The sequence below is a fragment of the Vanacampus margaritifer genome, chromosome 2, assembly GCF_051991255.1.
Source record: "Vanacampus margaritifer isolate UIUO_Vmar chromosome 2, RoL_Vmar_1.0, whole genome shotgun sequence".
NCBI lineage: Eukaryota > Metazoa > Chordata > Actinopteri > Syngnathiformes > Syngnathidae > Vanacampus > Vanacampus margaritifer.
This window is the reverse complement of record NC_135433.1, coordinates 36,450,264-36,477,650: the sequence shown is the minus strand read 5'-3', so window position 1 is coordinate 36,477,650 and position 27,387 is coordinate 36,450,264. Positions and strand designations below refer to the sequence as shown.

Genomic DNA, 27,387 nt, shown 5'->3' with positions numbered 1-27,387 from the left:
GTCTTGTCTGTTGAATTTGTGTGCGGCACCGACCAGTTCTTCTTATTATTGTTGTGACCACTTTGGGTCAACTGTGGTTATTCTTCTTTTTACAAATATGCTTTTGGCATCAGCATGCCCCCAAAATACTTTTTTAAATGCAAACTGAAAATTAAATTTGTTATACACAAAAATATAAAAATATTAGATGAAAAATACACAAATGTTTAGAAAAAATAGCTAAAATATGAGGAAACAATACAAACATTGGAAAAAGATAGTAATACAAATTAACACACCACAATAATGAAGAAACTACACGTTAATATTAGCTAAACATATCACAAATATTTAGAAAATACTAAATTAGTTGAAAATACATTAGAAACTAATCCACTAAAATAATTAAAATGAAAATGCAAAATACACAAAAATACTATCAATTTATATAAAAATTACACAAATGTCTGAAGATTTTATTTTATTTTTAATTTAATTATCGATCAAAATAATCACCAGTATTTCAAGAAAATCTAAAAATATTAGGGGAAAAATACAAAGTATTTAAAATGCACAAATATCTTAAGAGAATACAAAAATATTAGACGACAAAAAAAATTGTTTGGAAATATACAGTAATAGGGAAAAATATGCAACTAGATAAAATACATAAAGTATAAAAATATTGGGGGGGGAATTGGAAAAAATTAAAGAAATTTGAAGAATAGGGGATCATACTCTACAGTATGTTCAAATACGAAAATATAGTGGGGGTAATCTGAAAATAATGAAATCTAACACATCGAATACTAGGAATAAATAAATAAATGAGCAAACAATAAATAAATACTAGAAATAAATACAGAGACATAACAATATTATGAAATAGAAAAATTTATATAAACATAGCAAAATTTGAAGAAAAAAACACAAATGTTAGCGGAAACATATTTCAACCTAATTCACTAAAATACTAGAAAATGTAATAATATATTGGATGAAAATCCCAAAATATTATGGGGAAAATACAAGATAGATGGCCAGAACCTCAAAACTGTAAGGCACATATGCTAGCCCACTACACCACCGTGATGCAATGAAAATATATGTAAAAATAAATAAATGTTAATTACATTCAACATTATAAACTTTTGTAGGTTTGGGGTCTTTTTCTAACAGTACCTTGAGGTTCGAGTTGTCTGTCAAATTGCACAGCAACGCTTTGGCGGCCCATTTTTTGCCCATGAGTTGAAGGTTGATGTCATAGTTTCTCAATGACAAAACAAACAATGGATGAAGATATCTGAAGTTCTTTTATTGTTTTTTCATTCTTCACAGTACCAACATGTTTTTAAAGGTTGCTTAAAATACTGACGTGCTAAGAAAGCACCGCTTTGCTTTTCCTTTGTGTTTCCGTCAAACACCCGACTATTCGCTCTTCCACTTTCCACCCTCTCAGTCCTACTTCTTCTCCTCCTCAAGGTTTTCATCATCCTCCGGGTTGTACACGCTGACCGTAAACTGGCCGGCCTCCGTTCCGTACTTGTTGCGCACCACCAACGCATACTTGCCCGAGTCGGCGCGGGTGACGCAGGTGATGGCGATGCTGGCGTACTTGCCGTGCTCGAACTTGAGCAGGTAGCGCTCGTCAGACACCAGCTCTCGCTCGTTCTTGGTCCAGCTCACCTCAGGCGTGGGCTCGCCCCACACGTTGCCGGTCAGATTAAGAGACTAGAGGAGAACAACATACAAAGTGAAGAACAGAGGTAATGTAATAGGAAAGAAGACAGATTATATTACCTTGCCCTCTTGGATAGCAACCACGTCTGGCAGGCCTCCAATGACACGAGCACGATCTAAAGAAAAAATACAACGACGGGACAATTTGTTTGGTATTTGTCTACAGGTGTGCTAAGTTGAGTCCTTTTAATGATATTACAAGTTGTCTGATACGTAGATGACGCCATGCTCCCAAGTAATTGTGAAATAAATGAAAGTCATGACAGGAGGAAAAAAAGTTTTCTGGCACAAGCTTAACTTACTTCTTTCTGCGATGGCTGCTGCCCTACAAAAGGAAGGAAGGAGAGTCACAATGTCAGAAGCTTCTCGAAAGACAAAAAAAATGTGTGCACTGGCAGGAAATGCACTCTGAAAGCACTCAGAAGAGGTTATTTTCAGTTTAGGCCACCTGGAAGCATTTATTTGCACTCCGTCACATGAGTTTGTTTACTTACTTGAGCCTTTGGAATTCCTCAAACGCTTCTTCCCATGCTGCAAGAGGGAATCGCACGTTTATGATATTGAATAACAAATAACCAGAGAATTTAATTTGTAACTGGAAAAAGAAAGTCACCTTGTGCAGACAGTTCAACAACGCGCTTGACCCCGTCCTTGCCGTCGAAGAGGTCGATGGTGTATTTGCCTTTGTCCTTCTCGGTGGGCTCGTTGATCTTGAGCCACAGCTGCTCGCCCGTCACTCCCGCTTTCACACGATCTGAAGCGGCGATCTTGGCGTCCCTTGGTAGTGAAGGAACAAAACAATCATGTTGAAATGTTGAGACTTGGGGAGTTAGCCCAATCATTTGGTCAGTGAGCTTTAATTTCACCATAGTTGGCCTTTGTTTTGACTGGACTGGACTAACATACTAGCATTAACAGTCACTAAAGCAGATTGAAAAGGTTGTCCAACTTGTTCATATTGGCCTGTAATCAGGTCCCATTGCTGATGAGAATTGAAAAAATGCTAACATGCTAATGGTTGGTATACAAACATACAGCAAGATAGCAACAAGAGTAGAAAAATGACTAAGGCACATTAATCAAGATTTTAATCAGATAATTTCTACATACAGCTCTGTAATCAGGTACTATTTCTAATGAGAACTGATCAAATGCTATCAAATGGTATGCTAACATACAGCAAGGTAGCAACCTGGATAGAGAGAGCATTCCATTTTCCCCTTGTATCTATTCAGGTACAGTGGTGCCTCGAGATATGAGTTTAATTTGTTCCGATAACATGCTCGTACACTCTAAAAAGAGAATTGTTGAACCAATTTAGGATTAAACAGAACGGTTGACCAATTTAATAAAATTGCTTCGTGGTAGCACACGATTGAATTAAGGTATCCAAAGTGAATGTAGTAAGTTTAATTAATTATGAGTTCATTAAACTTAATATATTCACTTTGGATTAACTTCATTAATTTAATATATTCAGTTTGAATTAGCTTAATTCAATCGTGTGTTACCAGGAAGAAATTTTATTATGTTGGTCAACAATTCTCTGTTTAATCTTAAATTGGTTCAACAATTCTCATTTTAGAATGTAACTCAAATTACTTGGACCTCAAATATGAATATAAATAAATATTAAAGTGTCTTCAACAAAAAAACTGAAACAGTGCCTGAAGTCAGGCCAAAACTGCTCTCATTGGATGAGAGAGATTAGTTAGCACTATTAACTGTACAGGAGATGTACTCCTGTACAATTGATTTGTGATTTTAATGACTCATTTTAGGCTGTCTTTTACATCCGCCCAAGGGACAGCCAATGAAAATTAGCTTGACTTAGCTAACTTGGGCACATTTAAATTTACATTGTAAAATGTTGATTAATGTGCATTGTCTATTTCAAATAAATAAATTCAAATTTCCAATTAAAATGAATGGAAATGACATTAATTTGTTCCAGCCCTCCCCTGCCCCCCCAAAAAAAGTTGTAGATTGAGTAGAGCGGGGTAAGATGACCTCCTTAAAAATGTCAATTTTCATAAAAAATATCAATAATTGTAATGTCAATATAATACGTACACAAGAAGTATGCCAAAGTAAACATTTAATCGCTAATTGGTTATACTTGTGTAGCCAGTTGATGCGCTGGTCCTCGTGATAGTACGTGACGTCGGAGGAGAGGATGATGCCGTGTTCTGTGCTGGTGACTTGAACTTGAGAGGAGGAGTTGGCTGAAGGGAGGAAATCAAACAAGTATTTATCATTAATCATAGTAACAAACTTCTTTCACTACATCCATCATTGCAATAGAATTTGTGTGTGCACTGAAGAGGTTAAATTTATTTGTCCTCTTTTGCGTGTTCCAAAAATATGAAGACAGATTTAATGTAAGAAAAAACACCTTTGCAAAAATGATTTAATAAAAAACAGAGATCTCTGGACATCGTGACAGACTCCAAACATCACGTAACAGGTGGAATTTCAGAGTGCCGAATGTGTCTCTTCCGCGGGGAAGATGGCTTCTTATAGTTAAACAGACCGCCTCTCTTTCATTTGTAGACAAAACATACTCTCTGGGTACGTTTCCGTGAGCGATGGCGCAAACAGAGTCAGGGGTGTGTGTGTGTGTGTTCGAAGCAGATTCTGTTCTCAAGGACTAAATGTGTTTTCGCACAGAACACTTAGAAGAAATTTTTTAGACCAAACAATATGTTCCAGCTTAAAGTCAAATTATACTGAGTTCAACACTACCTCACATCTACAAAACATTTCGACATGGTTAATATAAAGAATTAAAATGTTAATAATGTATAACAATGGTTAATATATGAAATAAAGAATTTAAATGTTAATAATATCTAACAGCACTTAAATGACTCACCAATCACCCTGAACAACTCGTTCATTACAGCCTGGTAGCCTAGAGAGAAACACAGAAATGCAAAAATAAGTTTTTGCAATGTCGGAAAGTAAAAGGTGCCACTATGCACAGATCAGGGGCGCAGCTAGAAATTTTTCATGGGGGTGGCCAAGGTGACAAAACATCTCACTGGCCATAATCACACGGAGGGAGGTCTGCATGCACACTATGTGCACGCTTGCACACAAAAAATACAAAATATAAAACGAAAGTAAAATACCAAAATTTGAATTAAAATACACATTAGAAAAGATTACAAAAATTAACCTAACTACTATACTAAATTTGTAAATAATGAAAATATTAGACCAACAATACGAAATTAGATGAAAAATACAAACGTTAAAAAGGTATTTTTGCGCAACATTTTAACCGGGGATGAACAAAATATTTCATAAAAAATACCCACTTTTTAAAAATAAGAAAATAATGCAAAAATATGGAAAAAGGGGGAACATGTAAGCATTGTGGAAATTAAAAAAAAAAAAACGTATTCAAAGTACTGTACCTCTATTACAAAATGTTGTGAGTGGAATCCGGATTTCCTGTACATGTGCTTACCTTCATTCGTCATATCGAACCTGCTCTTGTCTTGACCTCTCTCATCCCTTAGGTACACTTCGTAGATGCCCACGTCATTCTTAGAAATCTGAGGGGCAAAAACGTTGACGTTAGAAAAACAACAGTGGCGTCCACTGACGGAGGAGTGTCTTCAATAACTGCACAGTCGGATAAACAGACAAGGCAACGCTGCAGACGTGACATGGCAAACAATGGAATGGTAGCATGGAGTAAATGAAAAAAGCATGAATAGCCGTATGGTCCAGACTTTGGGTCTTGGCGGCAGCAGCGACGACGCATCCTCAGCGGGCGGCTTTATCTCTTCACTTTGTGCCTGCGGGTCTTGCATAACAACCCACTGCAAATTAAGACACATGAGCACGTCAATGGCAACGGACAGCGGCACATGCGTTGATGGACGATAATGTGACTTCCACTGGCCATTCTAAGACAGCCGCTGGAGGTTACATTGAAAACAATGTTAATGATGAAATAGCACATGGACAACAAACTGCTTCTCTTTTGGGAAAAACTTCCGTTATAAAATGCAAAATATGGACAAAGGTATTGGGACAACGACGGTGATGAAATGGTAAGGCGGCTTCATATATAGAGAGAGCAAAATGATGTTTATCCATGTCATTCGGAAAAATATATTGGTAAAAATTAGGTACACCTTATGCAAGCTCTTATGAAAGCAATAATGCTACACACAACACAATGCTTAATAATTGTTATTAAAAAAAAATTGATGAATATTCAGAAATAAAAAAAAATCTACAAAAATATAAGAGAATATTTAAAAGAAAAATACAAATATGTTAATATATTACACAGAAAAAAAACTATTATAGATAGAAATGTACAGTACAAGAAAATTAACTGATGAATCATAAAATATTGGGGGGAAAAGAAAAATACAAACAAACAAATTAACAAATAATGCAAAATACCAAACAAATAACACAAACGTTACATGCATATTGTGTTGTTATAATAAAAAAAAAAAGATTGACACAAACACAAGAGAATATTTAAAAGACAAATACAAATTAATAAAATAATATAATATAAATAATATTAATATAATAATGTTAAATTAACTGATACATTATAAAAGATTGGGGGGGGGGGGGTGAAGTAGTAGAAGTAGAAGTAATGCAAAATACCAGACAAATAACATAAATGTTACATGCAAATAAAAACATTTATGAAATATGCATTGCTGTTACGGAATAGTTTTTAAAAGAGGGAAATAGTGGGAAAAAATATAAATGTTACAAAGAAAAATGCCAAAATATTAGGGGGAAAAAAACAACATTATGAAAAACATTAACTGAAAAATACAAATATATATATATACATTAGGACAAAAATACAAAACTATTGGACTACAAATACAAATATATTGGACCAAAATACCCCCCAAAAATCCAGTCGGATAAATAAAAAAAAAATTAGAATGTTAACAGATACACACAAATATTAAGGAGAAAATACACAAATATTAGACAACATATATTGGAGGGGGAAAAAACAATATTAGGGGGAAAAAAAAATACATAACCGTTGGACTAAAAATTTAAAAATAATTGGACAAAAAATACACACATATTAGGAATGAATACAGTAAACCCTCGCAATACACAAAATCCACCAAGTGGCAACTATACATGTACCAGTATTATCATCCATCCATCCATCCATTCCCTGAACCATCTGTCCTCATATCATTTTGTATTTCTTTATTTACTTATATATTTTAAAGCTTTATGTGTATAAAATATGCCATAATACAGTGTACCCCTGCATATTTGTGGTTCAGCACCCATGGATTTACCTATTCGAGGATTACATTATTATTTTTTATATCTATTTTTATTTTTATTTTTTAATATTCGCGGGCCAACCCTGTTCCTATCCCCCCAAAAGTAGCGGGCGTCCATTGTATATAATGTATAGGAGGTGCAGGTGTTATTTTAATACACTTGGGGTCAGCATCCACACATTCTACACCACTGCAGTATCTGTGACTAAACGTGTCTGACTTAAAAAGGCGTATCGTTTCCTTTTGTGGGACGTGGGAGTCAGCGAATGACAGTGTAGAGTTTGCTGGCTAAACTGTTTACCATTCTGTGTTGAGTGACGGCATCAGTTGTGGCCAACGGCAGTTCATCAGCAGCTGCGCTTATCCTTGACCACCAGGGGAGGTTTTACCATTTGTTTTACTAGCAGTTGCAGGCTAATGTAATGGAATGGAATGGAATGGAATTTAATTAGCTAACAATGTTAACTTTATTGTAGACCTGTGTAACATTAAGGGATGTGTTCCAATACTTTAGGCCAAAGAGTGCATAGCATGATGACTTTCACTAAAAGCAGTTTTGTCATTGATGCATGTGTTAGACTGCGTAGCATGAACAATATAGCCAGACAAAATGGAAGCACATTGCCCTACACTGGCTGACCTTTCCGATATTAAAGGTCAGCACGTCATCCTTCTTCTCAAGCTTCTTGGCAGCCTCGTCGCGCTCGCCGATCGAGAGGCTGTCCTTGTACCAGATGATCTGCGTGTCCGCTTTCATGTTTCCTACCTGCGGGCACAAATGAGGACGTGGTGTCACAAAATGATTTGTTGGTTTGTTGCTCTTTTTTTGTCTTTACCGTGCATTGTAGCAGCACATCACACTCAGGGGTGACAGTGAAGTTCAGGTATTTGATGAAGTGAGGACCTGTGGATGAAAATGTGTCACACACACACACACGTTTGTGTATGACAGAATATGAGAGGAAGCACTTATACCTTGTTTCCTGATCCATTCTGCTCTCTCAAACTGGGACTTCTTCTGCAGCTCCTTGAACTCTGCACATACGAACACAAGGTTTCAAAAGAAGTTGAAATATGTCCTTCTGCTGCCCCTCTATGGACACACATGTTAACTACAGGAAAGACAATCATGCAAATATGAGCAGCCGTTTATATACGTCCATTATTCAAGGCTGGATTACTGCAGTTCTGACTCTGAGGGTTATTACTAGTCGTTCCAAAGTAAATGGTAAAGATGTACAATGGTGCCTTGAGATACAACTTTATTTCATTCTGTTGTTATGCTTGTAACTCAAAACACTATCTCAAATCATGACATTTCCCATTAAAAGGAATAAAAATACTAAGATAAATTTAGTTTTTTTTTTAAATAAAACAAATAGCACTCTATTACTATACTTTATAAAAACAGAGCAACAAAATAATAAAAAAAAACAAATACTATTACTACTTCTATAACTAGACTAAGTGACTCAGTAAGATGCTGTAACATTAGTTACTTCATAGTGGAAAAAAAATATGTGCCTGTGAATATATTATCTCGTTATATTATCTGTCTACATATGTCCACTAGGGCTGTGTTTAAAAAAATCGAATAATGATTTTCCTTTTCAAGCGTGATATTGATTCATAAAACTATCAATCTATTATTTTAATCTCTTTTTTCCCCATAAATAAACAAAAAATAAAATTTCGAAGGCCACATTTTTTTTTGTATCTTACTGTTTTCTTGAAATTTACTGTTCACGTGAATTTATAAGTATTTTCCAACATTTATGAAAGACCTGGCTTATTGCACTTTATGACAATTCAGAATATTTTTAATTTATATTTACAATTATTGAAATAGAATTATGAAAACGTGTTCATCTCATCCATGCTGATGTCAATGTTTGCGTACATTTAAGTGATTATAAGATGTGTTATATTTATTAATAAATAAATCATTTAACAAACTAGTTATTCCCTCTGCAAAATTTAATTTGGAATTTAATGTTTGTGGAGTTTTTTTAATCATGTCCTTGATATTTAAGAATAATTGATTTTCCTTAATTAATTAAAATCGGATTGAACTGAAGTGAATCGAATCGGGAAAAATCTCAATTGAATCAAACTGAATTCTTGTGGATTGTAATCAAATCGATTTAGGAAATTTTAATCGATACCCAGCCCTAGTGTCCACCATCAAAAATGTGTTGCTTCTAAAACCGTGCCAATTGTCGCTAACCCTTAGCATGTCAATGGTATTTCGTATTGTTTGTGAGCATAATGCTAAGCGGACATCCCTACGGCAAAGCTATGCGATAGTTTTAAAAACGCAATTTGTAATTATTTTAGTTTTACGTTTAGTTTGATAGTTAACTATCTGGAAAAACTGTGCTTCACAATTGTTGTGCGTAATACCTTCACCAATGAGCACCAGGCTGGTGGCGCCTTTTGCTTTGCCGTCTACCAAATTGAAGGTGAACGTGCCCTCGTCGATGACTTCCAGGGAGTCCATGAACATTTCGATGATACCGGTGGTCTTGTCGAAGTTCATGGTGTATTTCTGGAGACCAGCCCAAAGAAAATTGACTTTTAATTTGTGGAAGAAATAGGGAAATAATACACTAGCAGGGCTGGGACTTACATCTCCTTGATGAATGATGGTGTTGTTGAAAACATACTCTACTTGACAGTCCTTGCTGAACTTCTCCACCTGAGTCCAGAAGCGCACACGGCCTTTCTCTTGCAACTCCATGGCCATTTCGTTCTTAAAGGGAATAACTGAGGACAAACAAAGATGGAGGACTCACTAGCAGATACACAGCATGCGTGGACACTATACAGTTGTACCTTGTTACTGCTTTTGAGTTGGTAGCCTTTAAGTTAGGGTTGTGTTGGGTTGGTTTATTATGTCACTGTTGCCATGCAATTGAGTGCATCTGTTTTGTAAGTGAAGACGTAAACAGTTAGCATGTCATGCTAGCCACTAGTGACCCAAGAGGTAGAGAGATGTATGTATATGTTTCAAATGGCATTAGTGGTTGAGGTGTTCGACTTAATTACTGTACATTATGCGTGTGTGGCAACTATTATTGTCCAGTTATTATTAAGGTTTTATGTTCGTAATTTTGGATTATGGAACAAATTCAACATATAGTAAATAAATAATACATTTAATAACTCAATAATTAATGACAAAAAAGAATAATGAAATGTAAAAAATAACTAAATAAATAGACACAAGTAAAAATAAACAATTAGCTAATCAATACAATAATGTACTTTGTTTTGACCAATGTCACAAAATGGACTGCGGTGGAATTTGATGGTACCACTCTGGTGAGAATGTGATGCGTGATAAGGGATGCATTTTCAAGCTGAGCTGTTTATTGATGGTGCGGCGTAATCACCAGGGAACTTGTGGTCGTGGCTGATGTCCAGCAGACGCATCAGACCTGTCAACAACAAGAAGATCAGAACAAAGGGGTGATTGTCACGACCTCAGCATTTTCCTCATAGCACAGAGTGGCACTTTCCATTTGTCTGGCAGCTGGGAATTGCGTGTATCGGTTACAAAGAAATTTTCTGCGTGGCCAACAAAGCGCAAGTGCATTTGGGGCCACGGCTCACCTTCCTCAGTGAGCTGGTAGCTGGATGAGACGCCCTCCATGTTGGTGACTACACAGGAGAAAATGCCCAGATCCTCCAGGGAGGGGTTGTTAAAGATAGCCCTAGACCTGAAAGTTGAGTACACCAAATTAGAAGTTGATGAGAGATAACCCGCGATTGATTGGCTGTCCTTAAACACGTTTCCACCACGGTACATGCACAGTCCGGTGTCATACATTGTTGGACCAAGAATTGACCCTTGCGGAACACGTTTGAGAAGTGGAAATTGATGCCTACCTGCCCTTTTCGTTGATGATAGTCACTCTGGAGGTGTCTGTGATGGGCTGGTAGTTCTTAGACCAAACAAATTCGCAGCCCTGACTCATCTCGGGGCAATCGAAGACCATGGAGATTATGCCATCATCATCCACATCCACATAGATCTCCTTGGTGCCTGACGGGAGAGTATATGGTACATGATTGGAAAGACTTTTGAACTGGAGTGTCATTTTTTTTTCTGCAATATGTAGTTTATTTCAACATTTATTAGTGTTTAGTGGGGGTTTTTTTTTGGTAATAAAATAATTGCTTAACTTGTTTGTGATTTTTAATTTAATAATATTTGGATTCTTTTTAATTTAATTTAATTATTTTAAATATTGTAGTCAACTTTTAGTTTTTTGTATATAACTTTTGTATAATTCCTAAATTAACATATATTTTTTATTTTACTCTGCCATCTAATCTTAAAATATAATCCAAAAGGAAGTTAAATTTTCAATATATATTTTTCTTGATTCTAATATATTTAACATTTTGGTGTAATTTTTTGTGTGTTTTTTAAAATGTATGTATTATCTTCTCTTTCTTCAGTGTTTAGTATAATTTTCAATATACTATTTTTGTGTTACTGTTAATTTAGTCATGTTTAGTGTTTTTTTTATTTTATTTAGAGTAGGTAAATGTTTAATTATAGTTTTTATTTATGCTGTTGTGTTTATTGTAATCCTTAACATAATAAAATGTTCATGTTATAAATTAATTTAGTGCAAATTATAGTGTAAACATTTGTATATTTTTTTTAATTCTTAATTGTTTTGTTTTTAAATTATTTTAGTATTTAACATGTTCAGTCTAATTTGTAATTTAGGAAAAACTTTTAATTACATTTTTTAATTACCCTATTTATTGTAATTTTTAATATGGTAAAATGTTTTATTTTATAATATTGTAAAAATATTTTTATTGAATTAAATGTTTATTTAAAAATATGTATTGGATGTTAAATTATAGTTTTTGTTAAAAAAAATTATTACAGTATTATTTGTGTCATTTTTAACTTAATTCCAGGTTTAGTGTCATTTTTAATATAGTAGACTTTGTAATTACTGTAAAAAAAAAAAAAAAATGTTCAGACTTTCCTGAGATTTACCGAACATAACAGTTGCACTCACCGGGACGAGTCTCGGCAAGGATGGGACCCAAGACCGCGGAGGGATCCCCCACCCCAGCGAGGTTTTGAGCACGCACACGGAAGACGTAGGATGTAGCATCCTGTAGCCCGCTCACCTAAATCAACAACAGCAGTCAAAAGGAGGTTCTCTCTTTTTACTTCCAAGTGTCCCTCACTTTCATGAACGCGGACTTGTTGGCCTTCTCGTGGGCAGCCGTCCAGCCTTCCTCCCCGGCTGACGCCTCCTTAAAGTCCAAATAGTAGCCATTGACGGGAGAGCGGCCATCGAATAAAGGCAGCTCCCACAGGATCACCATGGAGGTGTCCCGGATCTCCAAAACGTGAAGACCAGCGGGTGCACCTTGGATGAGAAACCAGCGGTGGACATTTTGAGGACACTTTACAAGTTTACATGGATGCAGTGTCAAACCTCCTTATAGCTGAATGCATGCGTTTTTTCGTAACTATCAAAGATAATCAAAGAACCTAACATGTTAGAACAATAATTGTTTCTCACCATTTCACTTTTCCTGATTTTTTCATTTTTTCATTTTTTGGATAAAGTGTTGCCGCTAAACGCATTTTAGAGTCCACCATGAGTTGCCCCTCCCCCACGATATAAGCACCAGTAGAGGTATTTTTTTTATGTGAAGACTTTACATCATTGACATAACATACCCTCAAAGTAATCCCCATTTTTTTTTATAAATGTATATGTAATCTGATTACCCTGTTTTTTTCCCTGTAATTTTAATGGAATAGAGTTAAAAAAAAAAATTGCAATCTGATTATGTAACGGCGGTACATGTATTCCGTTACTTCCCAAGCCTGTTTGCATGGTCCTCTACCTGGCACCGTAAGGGTCCACTCTTCGCACTTTAAAGCTGCACTGGCCACCGAGCCATCGCTCAAACCTGCCATGTTCACGGCGCGCACCTGGAACTGGTAAACTACGTTCTCCTTCAGGTTCTCCACCTGAGCAGAAACAGATGCAGATGAGTTCACCGCCAAAACAGTTAAACCAAGTGTTCGGACGGGAGCTCACCTTATATGAGGTGGTGGTCAAGGCGTGGAGGTTGAGCTCGTGCCACTTGCTGATCACGCGCCCCTTCACGGTCCTGTAGTCCACAAAGTATCCTCTGATGTCCGCTCCTCCATTGTTGGTCGGCTCGCTCCAGCCCAGCACCATCGTGTCCCTGTGAGCCTCCAGCAGGTGCACATCCGTTGGCATCGCAGGGACGGCTGCAGCATGTTACAGATGTACAGGATGGGATACGCTTGTTTATTATGAAAAATAGAAGCTCACAAATGATCTCGGATGGATGGCCCAGTGGATCTCACTCACATGCAGTTCAAGATTACTTTTGTTAGCCTTATCTTATGAATGCTCACAAAGGCCTACAAAACTTATATTAATATATTATAGAGTATTAGAGCCACATTGAATAGTTTTGGGGGGGGGGGGGGGTTTGCGAGTGACTTCATCTTTGTGAGATTATGACTTTCTCTTGATTTAATCTTGTACAATTACAACTTGCTTCTCAAATTTTGCATTTTATTCTCGCAAGATTCCATGTTTTATAGTTCTTGCATGTGTATATTTCATACGGCTATTCTCTTAAGAATCCAACTTTTTTCACATGAAATTAAGATCTCGTTCTCATAAATTACATTTTACCCTTGCAAAATCCCGATTTTATAGTCGCAAGATTAAGAGAACGCAACAAATAAATTCATCTTAATTTTCATAACATTAAAACTTTTTCTGGTCATTTTATTCTCACAAGTGACTTTTTTCCATGAGAAAAATGTGAATTTATTTTTGCAATATAATTACTACATAAAGAACTTTAGTCTCACAGTATTGTGACTTGTGACTGTTAGAAAAAATGGTATTCTTGTAAGATTCCGATTTAACTGCCATAAAATGATGATTATATGATTATGAATAGATTCTACATAATTATCATTAAACTATGATTTTTCAGTTATTTTCTCCCCTTACAGTATTACTATTATTTTTTCCATGTAAAATATGTCATGTCTGGGAAGATCTGGCTTTGGTTGAGGGCCCTGAGTGGGTTCCCGCCCTTCCGCGGGTTGACCAATCCGGGCCCTCAGCCACTTGTGCCTGGCCCCAGGTGTGGCTAGTTACCAAATTAGTGTGGGTGTATTTAGTTCCCAGGTGGTGATCAGTCCATGTGGGATCATTGCCGCTTGTCACGGTCACCCCCGGAGTTCTGGCTGTCATTTTGATTTTGTACCTTTTCAGGTCCTTGTTTATTTATTACTAACCAGTACCCCGGTTAGTGTTTTTTTGTAAAATAAAGCACGCCAGTCTCGCCTGCACTCCTGCTGTGGTTCTCCTGCCTCCCTGCATTTTGGGTCCTCCACCTCACACGCCGACAGACACCGCTCCGTGACCACACCGTGACAGACAGCAATGATCCCACACGGACTGATCACCACCCGGGAACTAAATACACCCACACTAATTTGGTAACTAGCCACGCCTGGGGCCAGGCACAAGTGGCTGAGGGCCCGGATTGGTCAACCCGCGGAAGGGCGGGAACCCACTCAGGGCCCTCAACCAAAGCCAGATCTTCCCAGACATGACAAAATAATGGTTTAATTCCTAAATTGATAAAATTATGACATTTTTCTCACAAAGTCACAATATTATTCTATAAGATTATAAATGGTGTGAATTATACGAATAGGTACGACTTGATCTTGAACTTTTTCTGGTTATTTTGTTCGCTCAATGTGACTTTTTCTTGAAATAACTTCAACTTCATTAAGTTAGGTCGACTTTTTCACTTGCAAATACTTTTTTCTCAAAAGATGATGACTTTCTTTAAAAAAAAAAAAAAACATTCAGACAGTACTTCATTCACAAAGTAAAACAATATTATTGCACTATTACTACTATGACATAAAATTAAGATTTTGTTTGTTTGTTCTTTTTTTCCTTTGTAATATATACCTGCTATCTCATGTCCATATCAGACATATCAATAAATATGCAGTATTTGTGTAAAAGGGTGGCTTCCACCAATACTCGCCACTCTTGGAAGTTTCTTCCTCACAAAATTGCAGCCTTTTTCTATTAATTGTTAATGATCTACAGCATGGTTTAAACAAACACACAACACACACACACACACACACACACCTTTTAGGGGCCGTTATAAATAAAAGTACTTACACAGAAGCTTCATGCTCTTTAAGTATGTTTTTAGCCTTTTTCACCTTGTCCATGCACCAACCAGGCCTCCTGAAGAGTTAGCACACAGCTATGTCAACAGCTACACCACGCAGAAGTAGCCCCCCCCCCCCCCCCCCCCAAAAAAAAAGTTTTAGTGATGCACATGCACAAACATTAGTCAGTGGGCACTATTCTTAAAGGAGGCATATTAAACATTTATTTTCACAATTTAAAACAGCTACCAGGTGTCCTAATAACATGTTTGTAGCATGTTTTCTTTTTTAAGTTGGGCCACTCAATTCAATGCACCCCTGCATATACTGTATAAGATTTAGGCAAGTGCCACTTGGTTAAGAAACCAATGCTGATCTTTGCAACTTACAAAACTTGTTTTCACTCTTAATAATGTTTAATTTCACAATGGATGGATTATGAGTAGGCATCCAGAGACCCAATTACTCTGATAAAATGAATTAAATAGTATATTTTCTATAATATGTCCCCTTAAAGAGAAGAAGCAAGCAGAACACGCCTTGGCAGGCCATATCAAGAAGAAATCCGATAAAGACAACGAGGTTGGTAAAAAATAAAAATAAATGTAACTAAAGCTTCCCACCAAGTGATAAACACAGAAGGTCAAGAAGGAAATTCAAAGCACAAGAGAAGATCGTGTTCTCAGTAGTATATTAAAAGTTGATGAAGTTGGAGCGCAGATGGTGAGAGAGAGAAAGCCTCAAGGCCAGTCAAATAAAGCGAGGAGACTCACAAATGGCCGCCCGCACCAGCTCTGGCTGCGACGTTGTGGAGCTCAGGCTGTAGCCGGCGGCGTTGACCGCCTTCACTCGGAACACGCACGTCGTCTCGCTGGTGAGGCCATGACACACGAACCTGAACACAAGCCACAAAAGGATTCAAAAGTGGGGAGTTTTTTGGTTGCATTGTACATTACGAGCTGCAATTCTAAGGAGTGGCACAGTGAATGGCATGCTAGAACCGAAGGCAAAAGTTCAGCAATTTGGAGTTCAACCACCATCATCATCATTATCGTCATTTTTTTTTTTTAACTATCAAAACTATTTCAACGCTAATTTGTACAAAATTCCCCATTGCCAAAGTATTTTACCTGGTCTGCTTGACAGGTTTGTTGTTGCACGGGATCCAGACGTCGGTGCCCACCACGGTGTATTCGATGTAGTAGCCCACCAGGTTCTTGACATCCTTGGAGGCCCCCCAGGAGACCACCATGGAGGTGCGGGTGTTCCTGATTGCCACAGGTGTGCCCGGAGAAGCAGGCAGGTCTGTCGAGAAGCATGGCGATGACGACGATGACATTCATTTCAACAATTGTAAAAGGTTTATGTAATGTCCGGCCGGCCCTCTCACCGAGAACGTCTCCCACGGTGATGTTGCCAGTGGTTTCGGAGGCCTCGCCCACGCCGGCGGAGTTGCAGCAGCGCACGCGAAAGCTGTACGATTTCCCTTCGCAAAGATCGAACAGGGCGAAGCGAGGAGACTTGACGGGCATACCCGTGTTCACCCTCTGCCACGTGTCCGAGCCTGAAACGCACTGAAGCAAATGGCCGCCAACAGATATTTTTGATACAATCTTGAATTAAATGTGAAAGTGTAAGTTATGCAGTACAGATCCAGTACACTTACTAGTATAAATGTATGTATGGATAGACCTAGATGGCTACCATATGCATCAGGTAATTTTGTTAAACACAATGGTGCCTAGAGACATGAGTGACTTGATTTAAGAATTTTTCGAGATAAGGATTAGGATAATACTGATAGGGTGAATCGTATTAATGGCATTTACATTATCATCATTTCAGTGGGAGAAAATGTTTAAATACAAGTGTTTGGATATAAGAGCATGGTGACAGAACAAATTCAACTTGTATCTATCTTATTTTTTATTAAAATTAATTAGATAAGCGAACAAACCAGACAAATGCAGCATTTTCATCTGTATAGTTTGTAATATTAAAATCTTATTTTTCTTTATTGCACTTCCATATTCACAAAAATACAAATTTATTGTCAAGATTAAGATTTCAACTTTATTTAATAAAATTGCACTTTTAGTTGCGTAAAATGATCAGACCAGAGAGTGACAAGGAAGGGAGGGAAGTAAATTGCCACCCATGACCACCAGTAGCCCTGCCCCTGATTCTATTCTTACTACATGAGTTCAACTTTTTTCTTGAAAAAAAAAAGTGGACTTCCTTTGTGTAATTTGACAACTTCTTTCTGGTAAAGTAGATTATTCTCTTAAAACTACAACTTTTTTCCTTTAAAAACTTATATTTTATTCCTATAAAAATTTCATTCTTTTAAAAGTGCAATTTTGGTAAAAGACAGATTTTTCTATATATATATATATATATATAATAATATATATTCTTATAATAATATTCTTTTTTTTCTTAAAAAAAACTTTACTGTGTTACAAAATTTTAATTTAAATAAAAATTCAAATGATTTTATTCTCATAACATATCGACTTTCCTTGTAAATTCAAACTTGATTCTCATATAATGTATCTGATCTACTGTTATGACTTTATTCTCTTCAGATTTGGACTTTTACTGAAAAATTCCGACTTCATTCTCATAAAATTCTAACCACTTTCAAAACATGAACGTATTCACTTATTATTGCGACTTCACTTATATAAAATTACAAATTAACTATTGCAAGATTATAGTTTTTATTAACAGCAACTTAGTAACACTAGAATTTCCTGCTGATGAAGTAACAACTAGTCTAGTGAGACTACAACTATATATGCTGACATTTTTTGCCCCAAAATGACTGTTCAAGTGTTCATTTAGCACTTCTCACCTTCTCAATATAATACATGACTCCTTCATGACCCCTTTGGACTGGAGGCTTCCAGGCAAGCACCACATAGCTCTTGGTTGCCTCGGTAACCACGACTTCAGTGGGTTCTCCAGGGACCACTCCAGCTGGGGGCACGTCATACAGATGATAATGATGGAAAAGGCATATAGAAGTACTGTATATAAAAAAACAAATAGTGCAGCTATAATGTCTTCACCTTTTTCACATTTCATTATACGGGATGGCAGAGGCTGTGAATACTTAGGTAGGTATGTATTACGCTTTGCTACTAACTTGTGGCATCTGTTGGCAATTCTAAACCCCTTTTGAGCTGGGGAGGCATTAATTGTTTGTAGATTTTCACTATTGGCAAATACAATCTGGTAAAAGTAAAACACTGAAGATTTTCCAAATGTACTAAATAAAACTAAGCAAGTAAGCTACTACCGGTGTGATCCTCCTCTGTGAACTTGATCATGCCAGTCCAAGGGGCAGAAGGTCCTGCAGGGGTGTGGAAAAAAGACCACTAACAGTTAGACAAGTTCACATTGTTTGTTTAGTGTTAGAATCTCCTCAATTGCTTCTCACCAAGGAGGCGGGCCCTGTCGAAGGGATCCATGGCGACCACCATGTCAGAGATGCGAGACGCACGGCTCACCCCCGCCTTGTTGAGGGCCGTCACCCTGAAAATGTAAGAGCGGCCCTCCACCAGGCCAGTGACGGGGAAGCGGGCGTACTTGACCGGCGTGTCGTTACACTGCGCCCAATGGTGCGTTCCCACCTCGCACCTGAGATACAAGTTTATTTCACTCCTTGACCAAGCTCGTAACTCAAAACAGTCATCTCGCAAATCACCAGTCCTCAATTAAATGAATGGAAATGCCAGTACTGTACATAATGTTGGGTTGGGGAGGGTCGCCCTACCTATCGATGTAGTAGCCCAGGATGGGGCTGCTGCCCTCCACGGCGGGCTGCTTCCAGGTCACCACCACATAGTCTTTGTTGACATCGTGACAGCGCACATCCAGAGGGGCTACTGGGACCCCCTCCACCTCCACGTCGGCATCTGGCATAGCAAAAAAAAACACACACATACATGTGAGCAGTTGTGTTTCTAAATCTGTCTGGTTTCTATTACCCACTAAGTATCCACTGTCTGGCCTACTTCTTCAACCTTAGTGTAGACTAGTGTATGCTTTTTGAACAAAAGTCTTGGGACACAAACCCTCATAGATGAATCGGGGGGTTGGGCTACATTCTTTCACAATCAAAGGTCTTGATTGCCTGACCTCAACCCCATCAAACACCTTTGGGATGATGATGGACAAAAAAAAAAAGAATCCACAGACACTCAAAAAAATGGTGCTTCCTGTTCTTTACATGTACTGTAGTTGCCATAAACAAAGAGGCTGTTCCTGACTAACAACATCAGCTCAATAAAATAAATGCCTCCCTCAATAAACACTTTCTTTTCAGCCTTTTTCCAGTCATTTTTAAGTTGTTTTAAAGGGGAAGTTAACCCATTTTTTTATTGACAATGATATGTTCTATTCGGCCCCACTAGTCTAAATATGGTATTTTGGTTAATATTGCATTAGTGGAATATGAGTTAAGCAGCAAAATCCAGCAGTTTTTATCAATATCAGAAGTCGGCCATTTTGCTACTTGCTGTCGAGTGAAAATGACATCACAGTTGCTCATGTGTCAGGTAACAACCAATCACAGCTCAGCTTCAGAAAACAGGTGACCTGTGATTGGCCATTGCCTGAACCCTGAGCAACTGTGATGTCATCTTCAGTCAACAACAAGTGGCAAAATGGCCGCCTCCTGAGATGGATAAAAAATGACTGGATTTTGCTGCATAACTCATATTCCCCAAATGTAATTATTAATCAGAATGTCATGTTTAGACTAGTGAGGTCACATATAAAATATTATTGTCAAAAAATATTTAAGTTAAATTGTTACATGTTTCTTTTTTATTATTATTCCAGTAAAAAATGAACACCTCCCCCCGATTAACAGACCTACCTCTGACAAACACATATGCAGAGTAGGTGTCATAGCCAGACTTAGTGAAGATACGCATGGTGTACATGCCCTCGTCTTCCTTATTGAGGTGGACCAGCGTAAGGGTGGCGCGCTGTCCGGCCCACTGCGTGTGCACCCATTGCGATGTCTTCAGTGGTACACCTGATGGTGGGGAAAGCCAAAAGATTTCAGATTTAACGCTCATAACAGGTGGGGAACATTGTCCGGAAAGAGGGTCAACGCACCGTTTCTGTACCACATCACTTCGGGCTTGTAGTTCTTGACGGTGGGATACACAATAACAGTGCAACCCAGGCTCAGCGTCTCGCCCTCGCAGCCGAATGCAACGTTGAATTTTTCCAGGATGGTCGTCCTGAACGTGACGCCGTGCTCGGAGCTGAAGCCGTCTGAGATACAGAGGACGCTTTCACTAACATACACGGAAACTTTTCCAGCCATGAAACCCCTTCGGCATACCCACAGTGTTGGCACAATAAGAGCAAATTCTCATAATAAACAATTTTCTTGTTCTTTTCTTTTTTTTCCTGAAAGCAATTTCTATTTGGTTTACACAGAGCTGTCTCTAACAATTCTGTTAGTTAGAAGTTATGAAGCTTTTACTCAGATTGACTCACGAGGTTGGGTCACACTCAGATCTCTATCCTCATCCTGGAAGCCTGCAAAGAAAAAAGAGCTATCCTTCATTAAAAGTCAAACACTACAAATGAGGAGAGGGCAAACTTTAATGCTTAAGGGACATGTTTGATTGTTAAACTGGACAGATGATCATCATATTTGTAGATGAAGTAAAATTAAACAATAACAATAATCAAATATGTGTAAAATATGTTAAGTTTAATCATTTTCAGATATTCCTATCATTCTTCATTTCCATTTTTAAATGTTATTTATATTGTATTTTATGATGTTTGATTAGCCTATCGATTACAACCTTAGCTACTTTAAACAGATACATTTTTAAAATGCTTTAAAAATCATTAAAGGTGTAAACTATGTAAATAAGTGAAATGATTCATGCTCACTTTATAAATTTATTTAAAAAATATTTTTTGTAGGCAATTAAGCTATTGTTCAGCAAAATAAAAATAAAAAGGTTTTGAAAATAGTGTGTAGGCCTATGTAAATTTGCTAAAATTGTTTATTTTAAAAACAAAACAATTAAAAAAATGTTTTTAATGTTTATGTATAATTAAAATTAGATTTTTTTTTTAAACAAATAAATATATGTTTTATAATTAAGAAGTTTGGTTAATTTTATTTTATTTGACCAGTGGCAACTTCTTCTTTTTTTTTATAGGACTCTTGGTCAGTGGCTGGATTAATGAAGGGGGCCTTGTGTGCTAATTCTTTGCCCACACCTATATAAAGGACTTGAGTAAGATTGCCTTTGACTGTAATTTACTTACGTTTGACAACCACAGTGGCCACGCAGGACATTTCTCCTTTCACGTTGAGTGCAGACACCCGATACGCGGCCGTGTCGAGGAAGTCACAGCTGGTGGGGTGGGTGGGTCAAAGGCAAACCAAATTCAGCTTAATCCCATGTGAACACAATGTGAATTTTTGGGCCCGTGTCAACAAGACTTGGTGTTTACCTACTTCTTGATCTCCAAGTAGTGCAAGTTGTAATTGCTCTCCACAGTGTACTTCTCAGGACGTGCTTTGGCGTCGATCAGCACGTTGTTTTTGTACCTTGAAAAAAAGGGGTATTGAACATCTCTAGCTTATCAATACACAGTGCTCCGCCTCTCTTTACACTTGTATGATGACAATTGAAAATACATCAATTACCAGGCAATCCTTGGTCTGGGCCACCCTGCCACGGTGCAGTGCAACCTGATGGTCTGGCCCTCCCACACGGTATGTCCCCGGGGCTTGGTGGTCATCTCCGGGGGGTGCATCAGGCTATCCGGGTTCATTTTCTTGCGGAACTCCGTCCACTCGTCCAACTGTGGCCACACATAGAGAGATTCACATTAGAATATTGAATAGGCTTTTTTTTAATTATTATTACATAGGATAACTTACAGTCCTATTCAGTTGCACACGCTCGGCGGACTCTCGGATTTGTGTGGTCCTGGTCTTTTTTTCCACTCTGACCTCCGTCGCCTCCCTGGCCTCACGGACGAACAGGTTCCTCATGGCCACGTAGTTGATGCCCTCCTCGGTCACGTCGTCCTCGCGGGCCTCCATCAACCCACGCACCTCTTCATGGCTTCACAATGGAAACGTAATTCTCACACGAATCTTAAGACATGTCTCAATTACACTAGTCACAAAAAGTTTTGAGTTTGGGGCTTTTCAGGTGAAATGTCAAGGATAAATTTTGAGAGGGAACAGCAAATTGTACATTCAAATGTTTAGAGGAGCTTAATGCATTTTCGTTTCATCTTCCTGCAAGTTCTCCCAAAGCCTAATATCCCTAACTTTTTGTGAGTAGTGTATGATGTTGGCACTCACTTGGCTCTGAAAATTGGAATCACATAGCCGATGACTTCCTTATCCAAGTCGGTGGCCAGATAGGTGCGCTTGGCTCGCTTTGGCAGCGGACTTAACGACTTGACCACCTGCTCCAGATCCTTCTTCTCGGTCTTCATGGTGGTTTTCACGCTTGACAGTAATAGAGAATACATTATATAGTAGTGCCTTGAAATACGAGTTTAACACATTCTGTGAACACCCTTGTATCTCAATACACTTCAATCTCAAATCATCTTTCTCCATTGAAATAAATGGAAATGCCATAAATCTGTTCCAATTCCCAAACATTTCCATGCTAATGATTGCTAACCATTAGCATGTCAAGAGCAGTGTTTTGAATTAGTATTAAGCTAAACAAACTTTAAGACAAAGCTATCTCAAGGCACCACTGTAATTTATGTATGCATGTTATGATGCACTTGGGAAGCACACTACACTAGTGTTTAGCACATCTGCCTCACAATTTTGAAGTTTGGGGTTCACTGGGATAGACTCAGCCTAAATAAATGAACCCTATAGAAAATGGATGTATTAGACCTGAGGCAGCTATTTGCTACTTGTTGTCCACGTCTGTCCCTTTTTTTTTTCTTTTTTTTACAATGACTGCATGTGCTTATTTTAGGGGGTCCGGCATGCATGCAGTGTATCTTTTGGCACTGAATGTAAAAATGAAAGATGTATTTCAGTCCACCTAAGCTCGACCCTGGACACCATTTGGTTAGGGGTTTATAAATACATAACAGGATAACACAAAGTATATATAAAAAAGATTCTACTACAGTAGTAGCCGGTGGGGTTTACCAGCCATCTGTTAGGAGCGGGATCTTTTTTTCCCTTTAAAAAAAAAAAAACGTTTACTCTACTTAATAATACACAAAGAACTCATTCATAACATGCAAGATTCTACACTTGAGTTCATCCAAACTGTTTACTTGCTGCTGTTTTGGTTTTTAACAGAGATCAAACAGTTAATTCTAAATTCTATCTCTAAACCATAGCATCTAAGGATTTTCTCTTAAAACTCCCACATTAACGCCAGCTTTACACCACGGATCTACCACTGCGTACCCTACCCGAAAGGTCCCTGGACCTCTTAAAAAGTACTGCCACCCTGTAAAAAAAAAAAACTGCTAGGGTGGTAAGTCTTTTTACAGAGCCAGTGAAATACGTGTAGTTCATGTCAATACAAAGTTACAATTCTCCAGACCCTAATGCAAATGGTTCCAGCAGCTCTCACAAAAAAATTGGAGAGTTTTCCCGTGTCGTGGGGTAGAAAAGTTTTAATTTCTTACAAGTAATGCAAGAAAAGTACTTTATTTGGTGCTAAACAAATAAGACAAAATTGAATGATCAAACTTCAGAGATAGTCCTTTCAGTGTCATACAGTAAAGTGTCCTAGTCAGTCTTCACAAATAGCCCAGCTGGTCATGAATGTATCTGGCAGCGCTCGACTACAGCTCAATTTCCTTCCCTGACCTCTTTATAGAGATTGACACACTTGCTGCGTCAAGGACACAACAATACATGTTGTGTTGTGTACTGACTTGTGTTGTGTGGGACACAAATGCACATGTGTTTTGACACACCTAAAAATGCCACTGCAGCTGCTAAGATGGAGATTTTCCATCAGATTTTTTTTAAACACTGACGGATGTAAATGTCAACAATTTAAGGTAAAACAACAGCACATGTCGGCTATTGAAGAATGACAAACCATCGATGGTGTAGTGGTTTAGTAGTCCAGTCTCCAAGGTTTCTGAACCTCTTAAATGCACTAGGGCAGTGGAGGGCAAACTCGATCCTCGAGGGCCGGAGTCCTGCAGGTTTTGGATCTTTCCTTGCTCCAACGCAGCTGATTCCAATTAACAGGATCGTTATCAGGCTTATGCAGAGCTTGCTGATGAGCGGAACATATCAGCTGTGTTGGAGAGGGGAAACATCCAAAACCTGCTGGACTCCGGCCCTGGAGGACCGAGTTTTCCCACCCCTGCACTAGGGTCTTCTTTTGGCCCTTATAAATTTCCCCAGGACAAAAGGCTATCGTAAAATATAAGGTTTCAATTACATAATTTCAAGGGTGCAGATCCCTGAGAAAGGATTCTGGACCTTTCAAAAGTACAAATTCACACCGAGCTGAGCCATCTTTCGGTCCCGACACAACACATCCTGGGACTAAAAAAAGTTCCTGGGATGATAAAGTTGGAGAGTCTTCTTTTGAGCTCTGTAAAATTACCTTGTTTATATGACTATATATATTGTTGGATGGTCTGTCTATGTGTGTTGCAGCACTGTTTGCACTCGCAAGTCAGCTTTTTTTTTTTATTGGCCCATCTATGCCTCATATCTCAAAAACTGGTAAACCAGGTCACTTGTATCTCAAGGCACCATTACGCGAAGTTCCTATTGAAAACCATATATCACTCATAAAAATCCCATGAAAACAACCTCAGGTCCATTTCAAATTGATATTTCAGATCCTCTTACCGACGAGTGGTAGTCTTGTAAGTGGAGAAGGACTGTTTGCTGAAGGAGGACTTGCTGCTTAAGTGACTGCTGCTCTCATAGTGCTGCTGCTGCTGCTGCTGCTGCTGCTGCTGTCGATGGTGATGATGGTGATGACGATGATGCTCCTCCTGATGCTGCTCCTTGCGATGCTGCAGCTGTTGCTCCTTCTGTGACACTTGCACTGATCCTGACATCTTGGGGGCGCTCCGCAACATCACACACTTTACGTCTGGACCAGCTCTGCAAAGAAACATAATTTTTAGCACCATAGATTGATTTATGACTATTTTAGATTGATTTATGACCATTGTAAATTGATTTATGATGACCATACTGATTCAAGACAACATGGGTTGCGTTGTTGGTCTATTTATGTCCCACGTTTGTTGTCAATTCATTTATTTACTTGTCTTTGTATTTGTGATGAAAGTGTGTTATCTTGCAGCTGTTTACGACCAATGCCTATTACGTAATGGAAAAAGTACTAAAAATGTCTATTTAGTGGGAGAAAATCGTTACAAAAAAGGGGAAAACAATCTAAAATAAATAAACTAAAATGTGAGAAAAATAAGCTTAATTAAATTATTTTATTATAAATAAAATTATTGCCTTCCTAAGTTGCTATAAAAAAAACTTTAGTACAATAAAATTACAACAATTTAAATTTGAAGGTAAACCAAAAACAAAAAGCAAAAAAATGAACATACACGTTTACAAATATAAATTGTCCAGAAAATTAATGTTGCCTGTTGAAAAACAAATATAAAATGTAAAAACATATTTTTTTAATGGTAGTATTTTAATGGTAAATGAGCAAAATTGTTTCAATTAACATACAACGATACAAATTCTAAAGCACATCATCAGCCAGTTTAAGAAACACTTGTTTAAATATATCTATAAACACATAAGTGCACATATATAAGATCAAATAATTGAAGCAATGACACTTGTGTAAAATAGAAACAATAACAAAGTTCCAAAAATATATACAAATGTTTCCTTGTAAAAAATCCAAATACTAAGCAAAATAATTTGAATTATTATTAATAAAAAAATATTATATGAATACCTAATCAAATACAGATATAATCCCCAAAAAATTGCCTGTATTATGGGAATCCCATTGTCATCTACACAAATAATTTCCTTTTTCAACTCTTGCTCTCCCTATTTTCAAGTTCATGACTCTCCAGAATCAAATCATTATGACATGCATAATGCTTTCTGTTGTGACCGTTTCGTTTATCTATCTTTGCATATGTCAAGGATAAGTACAGTAATCCATAGGCCTACTGCATTTTTTCATTTTCAATGTACCATCAAAACAATGAAACATGCGGCTTCTACAACAAGGTCAAACATGTTAAAATACATTATATAAATATATAATGACTAACCACCAAGAGGAGCTTTCAAATTAAAATGTTACACTACTACTACTAAGTGTTAATTAACATGAAATATACAGGACTTACCACAACCAAGTCTCCAGGAATCCAACAATGGATCAATATGAGGTGTTAAAAATTTTAAATCAAGCAAATCCAGAACGAGCGAAGGCAAGCAGGGGTGAGGGCCAGTGGACAAGAGATGGCCCGCAGACCAAAAATAATGCTGCCACTCTGCAGAACGCACAAGACACCCTCAGGACCTTTTAAGGCTGGGACACGTTTAAATTTAGATCTCAAGGAGGAGAGGAGCTCCTTGGCTTACCCCGCCACCCTGTAACTTTAGAGAGGAAATGTTGACTTGTGGTAACTTCTCTGTCTTTTACATTTATACATATAAAAAAAATCTCTATATATAACAAAATTTACGTTTTCATTATTTATGTAATTTTGTTTTATTTTTACTTCCATGAAAAAAAAGAAGCTTTAAAGTGCTTTTGGCAGGCACGGACAATTGGATGTAAAGTAGCCTACTGTACTAAAAATTGGCCCCTCGCGGCTGAAGCCATAGCGCATCCATCTTACGTTGCCACTGTTTCTGACAACTTCTGTGTGTGTTTTGCTTAATTTTCAACAGTGAGTGATTTACGACTAATGACAAATGAGAGCCTCTCAAAAGAAATGATGCAGACGAATGTTCAAGCACTTGGGTTTGAGAGACTGTCAGATGCATAAACGAGAGAGCACAAATAAGTTGATATGATGGTGTATGGGGTGGTTGCAAGAACAGCTGTTGTCCGTAGCATGCAGTTGTGCATCGGGTCCAAAAAG

The 27,387-nt window shown here is 37.7% G+C and overlaps 1 protein-coding gene across 4 annotated transcripts; it reads right to left on the bottom strand.

The window, feature by feature from the left end:
• Window positions 1-1,273: 1,273 nt before the first annotated feature.
• On the bottom strand, window positions 1,274-27,319 carry myom1a (myomesin 1a (skelemin)). 4 transcript variants are annotated; one of them, XM_077559527.1, is made up of 37 exons: window positions 26,644-27,319; window positions 25,145-25,405; window positions 22,640-22,789; window positions 22,208-22,394; window positions 21,971-22,128; window positions 21,779-21,871; window positions 21,586-21,674; window positions 20,794-20,835; window positions 20,404-20,565; window positions 20,159-20,320; window positions 19,052-19,193; window positions 18,716-18,915; window positions 18,575-18,628; window positions 18,128-18,252; window positions 16,661-16,844; window positions 16,401-16,575; window positions 16,044-16,165; window positions 13,115-13,311; window positions 12,918-13,044; window positions 12,246-12,430; window positions 12,071-12,185; window positions 10,914-11,070; window positions 10,638-10,744; window positions 10,418-10,462; window positions 9,652-9,788; window positions 9,426-9,570; window positions 7,998-8,057; window positions 7,859-7,926; window positions 7,663-7,788; window positions 5,195-5,282; window positions 4,595-4,633; window positions 3,839-3,944; window positions 2,333-2,496; window positions 2,214-2,250; window positions 2,022-2,044; window positions 1,780-1,835; window positions 1,274-1,710 (listed from the first exon to the last, which is right to left on the bottom strand). In XM_077559527.1, exons 2-37 carry the CDS (start codon window positions 25,378-25,380, stop codon window positions 1,441-1,443), a joined length of 4,533 nt encoding a protein of 1,510 aa, XP_077415653.1. In that variant the 5' UTR covers window positions 25,381-25,405; window positions 26,644-27,319; the 3' UTR covers window positions 1,274-1,440. The 4 variants fall into 4 exon arrangements, 3 of the variants coding, with proteins under 3 accessions (XP_077415653.1, XP_077415652.1, XP_077415655.1); XM_077559526.1 differs by lacking the exon at window positions 26,644-27,319 and having other exon boundaries at window positions 25,145-25,571; XM_077559529.1 differs by lacking the exons at window positions 21,971-22,128; window positions 22,208-22,394; window positions 22,640-22,789; window positions 25,145-25,405; window positions 26,644-27,319 and having other exon boundaries at window positions 21,775-21,861.
• Window positions 27,320-27,387: the final 68 nt, after the last annotated feature.